This window comes from Nannospalax galili, unplaced genomic scaffold, assembly GCF_000622305.1.
Source record: "Nannospalax galili isolate Female #2095 unplaced genomic scaffold, S.galili_v1.0 scaffold2126, whole genome shotgun sequence".
Classification (NCBI taxonomy): Eukaryota; Metazoa; Chordata; class Mammalia; order Rodentia; family Spalacidae; genus Nannospalax; species Nannospalax galili.
In genome coordinates this window covers 158,974-172,286 of record NW_008354079.1, presented here as the reverse complement: position 1 = coordinate 172,286, position 13,313 = coordinate 158,974, and the positions used below count along the sequence as shown (strand labels likewise).

Here is a 13,313-nt window from a genome sequence, read left to right as displayed (position 1 = left end):
TGTTAGTTTGAAGCAGGGTCTCCCTGTAGCCCCAGCTGTCCTGGAACTCACTATGTAGACCAGGCTGGCCTTGAACTCACAGAGATCTGCCTGCCTCTGCCTCCCAAGTGCTGGGTCTACAGGCATGCGCCACCACGCCCGGCCTTATTTTATTTTTTAAATCTTTTTAAAAATTAAAAGAGGCCAGTGGCATACAATTTTAATCCAGCACTTAGGAGGTAGCGGCAGGCAGATCTCTCTGAGAGTGAGGTCAGCCTGGTCTACATAGTGTGTCCAGGCCAACTGGGGCTACAGGGAGACCCTGTCTCAAATAAAACAAAACAAAATTAGAAGAATATAAGAAAATAAATATACTGAATAATGATTAATGGAAATTAATTGCTATTAATGGAGCTAATGGAACACAGTTAATGGAAATAGTAATTAATTGAAAGTAATTAATGGAAGTATTTCAGAATAAACTTGACTAGATTTGCTAATGGATTTTTAAGGTAATAATGAAGATTAATTCCAGGTTTAAGGTATATTTCATTTAGCTATAAAAGTAAAGTTTCAAGTAAATGGTGTTATTCTTGTTATATAAGTACAGCATTGAAGTTTGAGAAATGAATGAAGCTTATCCAAGTTCTCATAGCTACTATGTCAGAGCAAGGATATATACATCCAGCTTTATTCCTTCCACAATGTGGTATCATCAAAGGTAGTTTACACTGTCAGTTGTTGATCTGTTCTATTAACAGTTTGAAAAGCATCATTGGTATTGGAGTTGGAGCTGGAGCCTACATCCTCAGCAGATTTGCAGTAAGTACAGGAAGGATTAGTCTCAACTCCCTTGAAGCCCCCTGAGCGTCACATCTAGCTATAAATACTGTGTTTAATGACTAGGTGTTTCCCTGGTCTTGTGCTGGTTCTTCTGTATGTTCTTTCAGCTCCAGGCACAGATTTGTATAAAGACTTGCTTTGTGTGTAAAGTGCTGAAAAACCACAAATGAGGACAAAACACTGTAAAGAACCTAGATGCAGCTTCTGGAGGGATTTTGTAGTCATTAAAGTAAGCTTAAGAACTTGAAACAACACAATAATATAACAAGTAAGGCTACAGTTTCCTATAAAGCCCTACTGAAGAAACTCCTTTTCATTTTCCTCCTGAATGACAAGTCTTCCAGGGTTGAAGTACTATTTAGATGGCTTTAAAAAAAAAGTTTCAAGGGCTGGAGAGATGGCTCAGCAGTTAAGAACACTGGTTGTTCTTGCGGAAGACCCAGGTTCAAATCCCAGCACCCACATGGCAGCTAACAACTTCTGTAACTCCAGTTCCAGGGGATCCAATGGCCTTTTCTATCCTCCGCAGGCATTGCGTGACATGGGTGCACTTACCTACATGCAGGTAATACACTCATACACATAAAATAAAAATAATAATATTTTTAATAAAGCTTCAAAAGCTCTTGTTGGGCTGAAACAGCCCATGTAACCCTAAGCAGCCCTCATGTCAAAGATTTAAGCACACTTGCCCATGAGGAAGACCACCTGTGGGTTGAATAACTGCAGCATGTTCTCTTCTCCTATAGCAGTAAAGATCATGTCTTCCCTATGCATCCATACAAGGGATTTGATAGCATTCTGAGAGACTGGTTTCCAGATGCTAGTTCAGATTTCAAGAAGTCTCTTTTCCCTAGCACCTCCAGAAGTCTTCCTTTTAAACATGAGGTGTTAGGCATAGCACAAATCTGCTAACCACATTCCAGTTGTTTTAGAAGAAGCAGGGGCAGTGGAAGTCTCTTACAGTTTTCTTTGTCTCTCTCTCAGCTCAACCATCCAGAGCTTGTAGAAGGTCTTGTGCTCATTAACATTGACCCATGTGCTAAAGGCTGGATTGACTGGGCAGCTTCCAAAGTAAGTGTCAGATGATGCTGTCAGTTCACCTTCTAGTTCTTTGGAAAATTACCTTTTTATATGCAGTTTAAGGGGGAAAATGTGTCTTTTCTTGAGGTGCTATGAGTCAAACCCAGATCCTTGCATATGCTGTGTAAGTACTTTTACCATTGTGCTGCATCCCCACTCCTGGCAAAGCGTTTTAAGTATACAGTTTGATGAACACTTATTTTCACATGTAATCACCACCACATATAGACTATTTCCAGCTCTTTGAAGTATTCCCTTATGCCTTTCCCTAACTGATACTTCTTGCCAGAAATCACCTTATTCTCATAGCCATTACCACAGCTTGGTCTCATCTATTCTGAAATGTCATGTCATTGGGATTATAGATTATATGTTCTTCTGTGTCTCGTGTCTTCCCCTCATTGTTATATGTGCGTGATTCATCCCTGTTGTGTGTAATGGTAGTTTTTTTTTTTAAGTTACTATGCCATAGTCTGTTATAGTCTGTGATCCACAAATGCCCCAAACGGACAAACAGACAGGTGAGTCTAGAGAAAGAAAGAAAGATTTATTACAGCTGGGTTACACTCTTTCCTAGAGGGTCCGAGTGCAGCCCCGAGTCTAAGCACTCTGGTTCTTTTATACTAAACTTGTTGCTGGGCAAGCAAGCAGAATACAGAAGCCAATCATTGAGCGTTAAGGCTGAGCAAAGATTATCAAGGAAATACGTAAGAAAATACAGTTTTCCACCCAAACCTCCCACCTGCATGGAACTAGCTTCCTCCTCTTTCATAAACTGACATTATCAGTCTTACTGTTAGTCTACATTGTTTTTACTGGTCAATTACTGTTAGTCTACATTGTCTTTACCGGTCACAAAGTTCCTTCTAGGGGGTTTTTGTTATATAGCAGTTGTATCTTAGGAACCTCTAAATGTTGTGGGATACTTTTTGTACAGAGAAACTATAACCAGGAGTGAAAATTTTAAGCTTCCAAGCATACAGGTAGAGAGTCCCCTTAATAATTTCTATTCTATTAATCAACAATTGTTATTTTGCACAAGCAAGGCAAGCATAACCTACAGAAGCCATAAATCGCCAGTTAGAAGGAGCACTCTAGGATGCTCTGACCTGTTCCCAAGACAACCAGGGTCCAGCTGGCAATGTGTTCCCATACCCTTGGCTAACTTGCCTGATAATTTCAGAAACTAGAGTCAGCCTAAACTTTAACATGGCGTAGCTATGGTCAAGAAGGTACCCTATTATAGTCTATATAAAAAATTCATTGTGGGAATACACAAAATGAGTTGATATTGTTTTGTTGTTTGGGAAAGCTGCTGTGCACATTTGTTTATGTATTTTAGTTGACATATATGTTCATCTTGGTTTATCCTGAGGAGTGAAGTTGAGAAGTCATAAGGCATTTGTGTATTTACCTGAGAAAATGATGGACATGAATTTACATGCTCCATGTGCAAGTTCTAGTGGTTCCACATCCTCACCAACATTTTATATTGTCATTTCATTTCTGTGAAATACAAGCATTTTTAACATAATACTAATTTGAGTTATGTGCATAACAACATAACTAGTTATTAAAATAAGAATTTTGTGCCATCTTTTTTTCTTCTTGTGGTATGGAGTATAAACCCAGACCTTTTCATGTGCTAGGCAAGTACTCTAATGCTAAGCTACATCCCAACCCTATACCAACTTTTTAAAATTAACACTTCTAGATTTTAACTTGCATTTCCCTAAGTGGTGGTGATGTCTGATACCTTTTTTGGAGTACCATCTTAAAGTTCCTTTTAAAGTCTTTTGCCCCAACTTACATGTTCCTCCATTCAATAAAAAAGATATTGTGGGGGCTGGAGAGATGGCTCGGTGGTTAAGAGCACTAACTGCTCTTGCAGAGGATCAGGGTTTGATTCTCAGCACCCACCTGGTGGCTAACCATCTGTAATTCCAGTTACAAGGGAATCCAGTGCTCTCTTCTGACCTCATCGGGCATTGCATGACATGGGTGTACTTACAAGCAGGCATAACACTCATACACATAAAATTAAAATAATGAAAAAAAATTTTTTAAACGATATTCTGCATATAAGTCCTTTGCCTGGGGTCTTATATCTGAAATGTCTTCTGTGGCTTGCATTTTTGGTCTCTTGGCAAACTCAAACAGCTTATCTTTTCCACTGTTCCCAAAGACATACGGATTAATAATGTTCTCTGTAAGCTGAACCAGCAGAGAGGAAATAAAAATAAGTATTCTAATGACAGATATAAGAAATCCCCAGGCTAAGTCAAAGTTAAAGAGGTTAATAGAAAAAAGGGATTATCCCATTAGTATTGAATTCACCTATGCTAAAAAATAATTCACTATTTTTAGGTTGCAATAGAAGCAGTCCATTTTCTTGCTAAAGTACAAATGTTATTTGTATGTTATTTTAATACTCTATGGTGGTTAGGTTAAAGCAGTAATATTTTCTGTAAAAAAAAATATTAGCTTACACCTTGATTTCCTGATAAAAGATGACTAATGTAATAATGTCATTTAAAAATTTTTTTATTATTTTTATTTTATGTGTATGTGTGTATTGCCTGCATGTAGGTAAGTGTACACGTATCATACAGTGCCGGCAGAGGTCAGAAGAGGCTGTCGGATCCCCTGGAACTGGAGTTACGGACAGTTGTTAGCTGCCATGTGGGTGCTGGGATTCGAACCCGGGTCTTCTGCAAGAACAGCCAGTGTTCTTAACTGCTGAGCCATCTCTCCAGCCCCAATAATCTCATTTTAAAACAAATACCTGTTTCTAAATACTTTGTAGTTACCATAAATGTTTGTTGCAATGTGCCATTGAGAGTTATGCTCTTGGGGCCAGGTATAATGACACACACCCTTTTATCTCAGCACTCTGAAGGCAGAGGCAGACAGGGCTACATAGTGAGACAATGTCTCTAAACAAACACAAGTAAGAAGTGTTCTCCCTAATACTACTATCTAGCAGATTTTTATTGATACGTAAATCCATGTTATCTAGTAATTCAGTTTTGGAGAACTTATTTGAAGGATAGTGATATAGATTTACATAGAGGGCTAATAATGTTTTTAAAGAAATTAATGCTTACTCTGCTTACTGTGTAGCAGGCACTGTTTTGGTGTTTTGTTTTGTTTTGTTTTTGTCTTTTTGAGACAGAGTTTCCCTGTAGCCTCAGCTGGCCTGGAACTCTGTATGTAGACCAGGCTGGTCTTGAACTCACAGAAATCTGCCTGCCTCTGCCTCTTAGTGCTGGGATTAAAGACATGCACCACCATACTGGGTGCAGGCACTGTTCTTAAATGAGTTTTTATATTTAAACTGCTTTTCTCAGGACAACTAAGTCAGTTAATACATTGCTTAAGGCCACATAGCTAGAAAGTCACCAATTCAGGATACTTATGAAAACATTGTAAGACAAAAAGATAGAAGCAATCTAAGAACCAATAATTGTGAGTAACAAAATTTTGAGAAACCATAGAATAAAATGATGATAGATAGATAGATAGATAGATAGACAGACAGACAGACAGACAGATAGATAGATAGATAGATAGAAGATAGATAGATAGATAGACAGACAGACGATAGATAGATAGATAGATAGATGATAGATAGGTAGATGATAGATAGATAGATAGATAGATAGATAGATAGATAGATAGATAGATAGATGATGGTAGAAGATAGATAGATAGATAGATAGATAGATAGATAGATAGATGATGACAGATAGATATAGATAGATAGATAGATAGATAGATAGATAGATAGATAGATAGATGAGGGTTTTGTTTTGTTTTGTTTTTTCATCTTTTTGAGACAGGGTCTCCCTGTAGTCCCAGCTGTCCTGGAACTCACTATGGAGACCAGGCTGGCCTTGAACTCACAGAGATCTGCCTGCCTCTGCCTCCCTAGTGCTGTGATTAAAGGCATGTGCCACCATGCCCGGCTAACAGTATATCATTTTTAAAAATTACGTACACAGGATGTGAGGCACCAATATATTTTGAGGTCAGCCTGAGCTATATTGTCTCTAAAATAAGCAAAACCAATATTGTTTGATTAAGAAAATGAGAAAAATTCAAAAGCTATATATCCAGAAAATGGTATCATTATCTCAATTTTGTTAAATACATATATTTATAAGAAAAGAAAGAAAATAATATGTACTTAGTGATTATATCATAGGTTGTTAATGGTATATTGGTACAAATAATGTGGCATTTTTCAGGGTTTGCATTTTTTTATAGGTGCATAGTACTTTTAAATTATTTTAAAATAGTCTGCCTACAAGCATACCAGATTCTAAGCAGTGTGTCCATCCCTTCCCATGTTTATATTTTTGGAGAATAATGCTATCCTTACCTTTAGATGAAGTATGTTAACAATGCTACTGCCAGGTACTGTGGAATTCTCTCTCTCAGCCTGAGTTACGTAAACTGTGTGCTCATTCCTGTCTAGTATGTGGCTATGTTAACACACACACACACACACAGTTTAACAATGTGTAACAATGTGATGAAGTTCATAGACTACTTTAGGTCTATGAGCATTATGAATACTTGTGTTAAACTCAGAAAGCAAGATGAGTTATTCATCCTCCTTGTCTTTAATTTCTGAGCTGTGGGTCTCTGGCTACCTGTAGAAAGATTTCATGACATCTTTCTTCCGTAATCTTTTACCTGTGTCCATGTCTGTCTCCCTTACCTCCTCTTCTCCATCCCACCCCCAACTCTGATACAGGTCCTCAGGAATTCCATCTAAACCTCAGAAAGATGGCTTGGGGGGAATCAGCAACATTATGCAATTTGGAGATTTTTCTGAAAATAGGCTATCTCCAGATTTATACAAATTGCTGCATTTATTAGCCTGTGAGGTGCATCATTTTGAAATGGGAAGAATTAGAAGAAAAATGTTCAAAATGTAAGAACATCCTGTAAATAGAGCCATTCCTCCCACTCCCTGAATCAAAGACAGCTAAAACTGGAAGGAAATTTTTTTTGTTGTTTTTGGCTCTCGGCTGTCTTGGGCATGGTGTGAGTCAATCTCTTTCTGCCATCAACCCAGTATAAATGCAGAATTGCAGGAGGAATGAAGTCACAAATAACCTTGAGTTCTAAATTGTGGGTTTTCAAAGGACTAGCTGATATATTTCTTCTAGAACCTTCCTTCTTCCTTCCTCCCTCCCTCCCTCCATTACCTTTCTCCTTCCTTTCTCTGTCTTCTCTCCCTCCTTTCTTTTATCCTTCCTTGCTTTTTCTTTGAGCTAGGGCCTCCCTAGTTGGCTCAGATTATCTCCAACTCTTGAGCCCAGGAGTAGGTGCAGCTGTAGGCAAAAGCACAACCATACCCTGCTACACACTGCTATTTCAAAAATGCCATATTACCCTAGAGGGGATACCTGCTTTTTTTTTCAGACTTTTCCTTATGGTTTCTTTGAAACTACTGTGTCATACAAATATGACCCTTAAGTTGTGGGGTTTGGTTTGTTTTGAAAAAAATCGTCTCTACATAGCATGAGCTGGTCTGTTTGGTCCAGGCTAACCTTGAATTCATGGTCTTTTATCTCAGCCTCCCCAGTGCTGGGATTACAAGTGTTTCTACCAGCCTTGTGTTTTGTTTGTTGAGGGATAATATATGTACAATAAGTACACTTCAGTGGACAACTTGCAAAATATTTACATGTGCTTACTCTCTTAACACAGTGTTTTTATCTTTTTAGCTCTCAGGCTTGACAACCAACATTGTGGACATAATTTTGGCTCATCACTTTGGGCAGGTAAGCACCTGTGCAACCCGATGCGCTGGGTTTCTTGGCTCATGTGCAAAGCCTTGTTAAGCTTTAGGAGAGAAGGGCTACCTTAAGTCTACCAGATCCTAGCAGATAACACTTCCTGTGCAGTCAGTGGTGCATGTGGCCCTGCAAATGCCAAGCCTATGGGAGAGGCTTCGCTCAGCCTCATGGATCTTGGCACTCAAGAGAGTGACAGAAGACAGCATCTCCCCCACCTGTCCGCTGTAAGCAGCATGCCATCTGTTAATGTTTGACAACACCACGTGCTCACCAAACATCTTTAGAGCCATCGGGAGGTTTAGGAAAGCCTTCACAGAAATAGCAATTCAAGAAGAAATGGGGGGAGGGGGAGGCAAGGAGTGGTGCACAGACTTTGGAGATGATATTATTCAACACCCATGAAATGCTAGAAAACCAGGGCTGGAGAGATGGCTCAGTGGTTAAGAACACTGGCTGTTCTCAAAGAAGACCTGAGTTTGAATCCCAGCACCCACATGGCAGCTAACAACTGTCTGTAACTCCAGTTCTGGAGGATCTGATAGCCTCTTCTGTCCTCCGAGGGCATTGCATAACATGGGTACACTTACACACATGCAGGCAATACATTCATACACATAAAATAAAAACAGTAAATAAAATTTACATATTTTTAAAGTCCTTTAGGGCCCAACATGATGTTTCAGTGGGTAAAACCTGAATTTGATCCCTGGAACCTACAGTAGAGAGAATTGACTCTTAAAACTGTCCTCTGTACTCCACATGCACACCATAGCTTGAATACACACATACTCAATTATTTATTACTTTTATTACTTTTCTTTTGGGCCTAATTTTTTTGGGGGGTGGCGGGGAGTAGGGGGCACAGAGCAGTCTCTTGTAGCCCAGGCCAGCCTCAAGCTTGCTGTGTAGTTGAGATAGCTTTTGAACTCTGATCCTCCTAACATAGGAGGCATGCATGCCACCATGCCTGACCTTTTTGTGGCCTGATCTTAAGATAGGGAAACTGAAGGCCAGAGACTCAGAATAATATGTCCCCATTGTCTATACAGTAAATGATGGAGCTGACATTTGAATTTAGGATGTTCTTATGTGGAATTCTTAGGACAACTTTTGGGAGTCAGTTCTCATCTTCCACCTTGTTGAGTCAGGTTCTCATTTCTGTTCCTGTACTGTGTGCTCCAGGCTAGCTGGCCTACAAGTTTCTAGGTGATTCTGCTGTCTCCACCTCCACTCTCACTGTAGGAGTCTAGAATTACAGTTGCTACCACACCACACTTTTTACATGTGTTCTGGGAATTAAACATGGACTTTCAAACTTGTGTGACTTGTGCATTTACCTTCTCAGCCTTCTTCCCTGTTTCTAATCTTTTCCTGCACGGATGTGTTTGTTTTAGACATTTTATATAAATGTAACATACCATATATGGCCTTTGTGTCTGACTTCTTTCATTTAGCAGAATGTTTTGAGATATGTCCTTGTTGTAACAATAGGGCATTAAGTGAGTATACCAGCTCATTTGTTCATCAGTTAGTTTGTGGATGTTCTAGTTTCATTTTTGTTGCTGTAGTAAAATATCCTGACAAGAGGCTGGAGAAATGACTTAGTTTGGTGCTTTTAACATTTACGCACAGATTTTCGTGTGTACATATGTTTCCAATTCTCTTGATACACATATGTGTGGAATTTCTGGTCACATAGTTACTCAGTGTTTGACATTGTTTTGGTTTGGTTTTTTTTTTTTATTTTATTTTTATTTTGTGTGTATGAATGTTTTGACCGCATGTATGTAAGTGTACCTGTGTCATGCATGCCTGTGGAAGCCAGAAGAGGGACATTGGATCCCCTGTAACTGGAGTTTCAGACAGGTTTTAGCTGCCATGTGGATGCTGAGAACTGAACCCAGGTCTTCTGCAAGAGCATCTAGTGCTCTCAACTGCTGAGCTATCTCTCCAGCCCCAGGTTTGATTTTTTGTTGTTGTTGTTGTTTTGTTTTTTAAGAGAAGTTGTAACTTTTACACTAGTAGGATTATAAAGGGCACAGCCATCTTGGAAAATGTTCTGACAGTTCCTAAGTTAAACACAAGCCAGGCATGGTGGCATACATCTTTAATCACAGCACTCAGGAGGCAGAGGCAGGCAGATCTCTGTGAGTTCCAGGCAAGTTGAGATTACAGAGAGATCCTGTCTCAAAAAAACCCAAACCAGGGGCTAGAGAGATGGCTCAGAGTTCTTGCTGCTCTTCCAGAGAATTCAGTTCCCAGCACCCATATTGGGTATCTCATACCTACCTGTAACTCCAGCCCCAAGGGATCTGACACCTCCTTTTGGTCTCTTTGGGCATCCTTACACTTGTGGTGGACAGATGCATACACATAAATAAAAATAAATCTTTTTTTAAATATTTTATTATTTTTATTTTCTCTGTTCAAGTGTATTGCTTGCATATATGTGAGTGCACCCATGTTGTGCAATGCTGCGGAGGTCAGAAGAGGGCTTGGATTCCCCTGGAACTGGAGTTAAGGACGGTTTGTAGCCACCATGTGGGTGCTGGGAATTGAAACCAGGTCCTCTGCAAGAGCAGTCAGTGCTCTTAGCCGCTGAGCCGTCTCTCCAGCCCCAATAAATCTTTTTAAAAAAAAAAACAGTTTCAGTTTCTCACATCCCCACCAATGTTGGTGGTGTATTTCTTTGATTACAGCAACTTAGTGGGTATAAATGGCATCAGTATCAATGAGGTTTCAGTTTCCGTTTCCCAAATGACTTATGGTGTTGAACCTATTTCCAAAGATTTATTGGCCATATGCATCACCTTTAGTAAAATCAGCCATTTCTGCATCTTCTTTGGAGAAATGTCTATTGATATCTTTTTTGCATTTTTTAATTGAGAATTTAAGCTTTTATTGTTGAGTTATAGGTTCTTTTTTATTTTATTTGCATGTGTATGCTTGTGTGGTATGTATGTATGTGTGTCTGTTCACATGTATGAGTGCATATATTTATGCAGAGGGGTGTGTGTGTGTGGGTGTATATGTGTGGATGTGAGTTTGTGAATGCTGTGGGCGTGTGGAGACCCAAGGTTGATACCAGGTGTCCTCCTCAGTTACTCTCCACCTCACATATTGAAACAGGATCTCTTGTTAAACCTAGAGCTCACATTTAGACTAGTCTGGCTAGTCAGCTCACTCAAACGATTCCTTGTCGGTCTCCCAGTGTTCTGGGACTACAGGCATGCCATCACACCCACCTTGGTTTTGCCCTGCTTTTACATTGGATCTGGGAAGCTGAACTCTGGTCCTAACTCTTGCACAGCACTGATCCATCTTCTCAAAGAGCAATAAATTCTTCATATTCTGTAATTCTAGGTACAAGTTTGTGAGATATGTAATATACAGATATTTTCTTTCATTCTATGGGTTGTCTTTTCAGCTTCTACACCCAGCCCCACCCCTCCAGGGTTTGGGATTAAACCCCAAGACTCTGAGCATGCTATGTACATATTCTGCCACTACATCACCCCCTTTCCTTTTCTAATAGTGTCCTTTAAAGCATAAAAGTCTTTTTCATTTTAATGAAACCCCATTTATTTATTTTTATTGTTGCTTTGTGGTTTTGTGTTCTATCAAAGAAACCTTCACCTAAACCAAGTCTATAATGATTTATTCCTATCCTTTATTTAAGGACTTTTTAGTTTTCGCTTTTTAGTCATGAGCCATTTTGAGTTAATGTTTGTGTATGGTGTGAGGGAAGTTGGGAGTCCACCTTCATTCTTTCTCAGATGGAACTCCAGTTGGCCCTAACACCAGTTGTTGAAAAGACTTTTTTATCCATTGAGTTACTATTTTTTTTTTTTCCTCTGTCTTTTGGAGACAGGGTCTCCCTGTGACCCCAGCTGGCCTGGAATTCACAATGTAGACCAGGCTGGACTTGATCTCATAGAGAGCCACCTGCCTCTGCTTCACAAATGCTGGGACTAAAGGCATGTGCCACCACACCTAGCTCTACATTGACTCCTTTTTAATAACCAGTTGGTAAGTAAGTCTGTACTTTGTTACTGAAACAAATCAATTTATAAAGCAGAAAGGGCCAGGTGTGGTGGCACACATCTTAAATTCCAGTACTCAGGAGGTAGAGGCAGGCCGATCCCTGTGAGTTCAAGGCCAGCCTGGTCTACATAGTGAGTTCCAGGCCAGCTGAGGCTGTAGGGAGACCCTGTCTCAAATTACATTAATTAATTAATTAGAAAAACCAGAAAGTGCTTTATTTTGACTCACACTTTCAGAGTTTTTATTCAGTCTAGGATGAATTGGCATCATTGCTTTGAGGCCTGTGGGAAGGCAGCATATCATGGCAGGAGTTCACTCACTATCCACATAATTGGGAGCAAAAGAGAGGAAGAGACTGAAGTCTCTGTTCCCTTGAAGGGTGTGCCTCCAATGACATTAAGACTTCGACCTCCTAAAGAGTCTACCACCTCTCAGTAGTGACAGTCTGGGGAGTAAGCCTTTAAAACTTGTAAAATCAGACAGTGGCCAAAGAGTGGGCTGGTAAGATGGCTCAGTGGGTAAAGGCACTTGCTGCCAAACTTGACAATCCAAGGTTTTAATCCTAGGGACCCACATAGTGTAAGGAGAGAACTGACTCAAGTAAATTGCCTTCTGACCTCCACAGATCTACACACATAAATAACCTTTGGGGGTTTTTTAGGCAGTGTTTCATTGTGTAGCTCAGGCACACCTTGAAATCATTATGTAGATCAGGCAACCGTGAACTCATGATCCTCTTACCTCTACCTCTCAAGTATTGGGATTACAGGTGTACATCACCACGCCTGATGTTCCTACTTTTTTATCTACTACAGTAGCAAAAAGAAAAAAAACAAAACAAAACAGTAATTATAGCCAATGAAGTGGCTCCATGGGTAAAGGTGCTTGCTGCCAAGCTTGATCACCTAAGTTTGATCCCTGGGTCCCACGTGGTGAAAGAGGACCAACTCCTGAAAGCTGTCCTCTACCTCTGCACATGCTCCATGGCATGCATACCTCCTGTCCCCCCAACACATGAAATTTATTTTTTAAAATTTTATTATTTTTATTTTATGTATATGCATGTATTGCCTGCATATAGGTAAGTGCACCCATGTCGTGCAATGCCTGCGGAGGTCAGAAGAAGCTGTCGGATCCCCTGGAACTGGAGTTACGGACAGTTGTTAGCTGCCATGTGGGTACTGGGATTCGAACCTAGGTCTTCTGCAAGAACAACCAGTGTTCTTAACCGCTGAGCCATCTCTCCAGCCCCCGAAATAAACTTATTTTTTAAAGGCTTATTTTTGTGTGTTTTACCTATATGTATGTATACTGTGTACGGTGCACATGGGGGCCAGAAGAGGGAGTCAGAACCACTGGAACTGGAGTTATAAATGGTTGTGAGTCACTGTGTGACTGCTGGAAACCAAACTCAGTTCCTCTGCAAGAACAGCAAGTGCTCTTAACCAGTGATTGTAGGCCAGTGAAATGACTCATTGAGTAAAGGCACTTCCATCAAGCCTGACCTGAGTTCAATCCCTGGAACCCACATGGTACAGAAATAATAAATAA

At 40.0% G+C, this 13,313-nt stretch overlaps 1 protein-coding gene across 1 annotated transcript in view; it reads left to right on the top strand.

The window, feature by feature from the left end:
* Positions 1 to 13,313, top strand: part of LOC103748516 (protein NDRG3) — a gene marked incomplete in the record, with an annotated part of 78,446 nt that overhangs the window by 47,388 nt on the left and 17,745 nt on the right. The window contains 3 exon segments of the mRNA XM_017802723.2: positions 741 to 801; positions 1,810 to 1,896; positions 7,647 to 7,703. Coding sequence (XP_017658212.1) covers positions 741 to 801; positions 1,810 to 1,896; positions 7,647 to 7,703 — 205 coding nt within the window.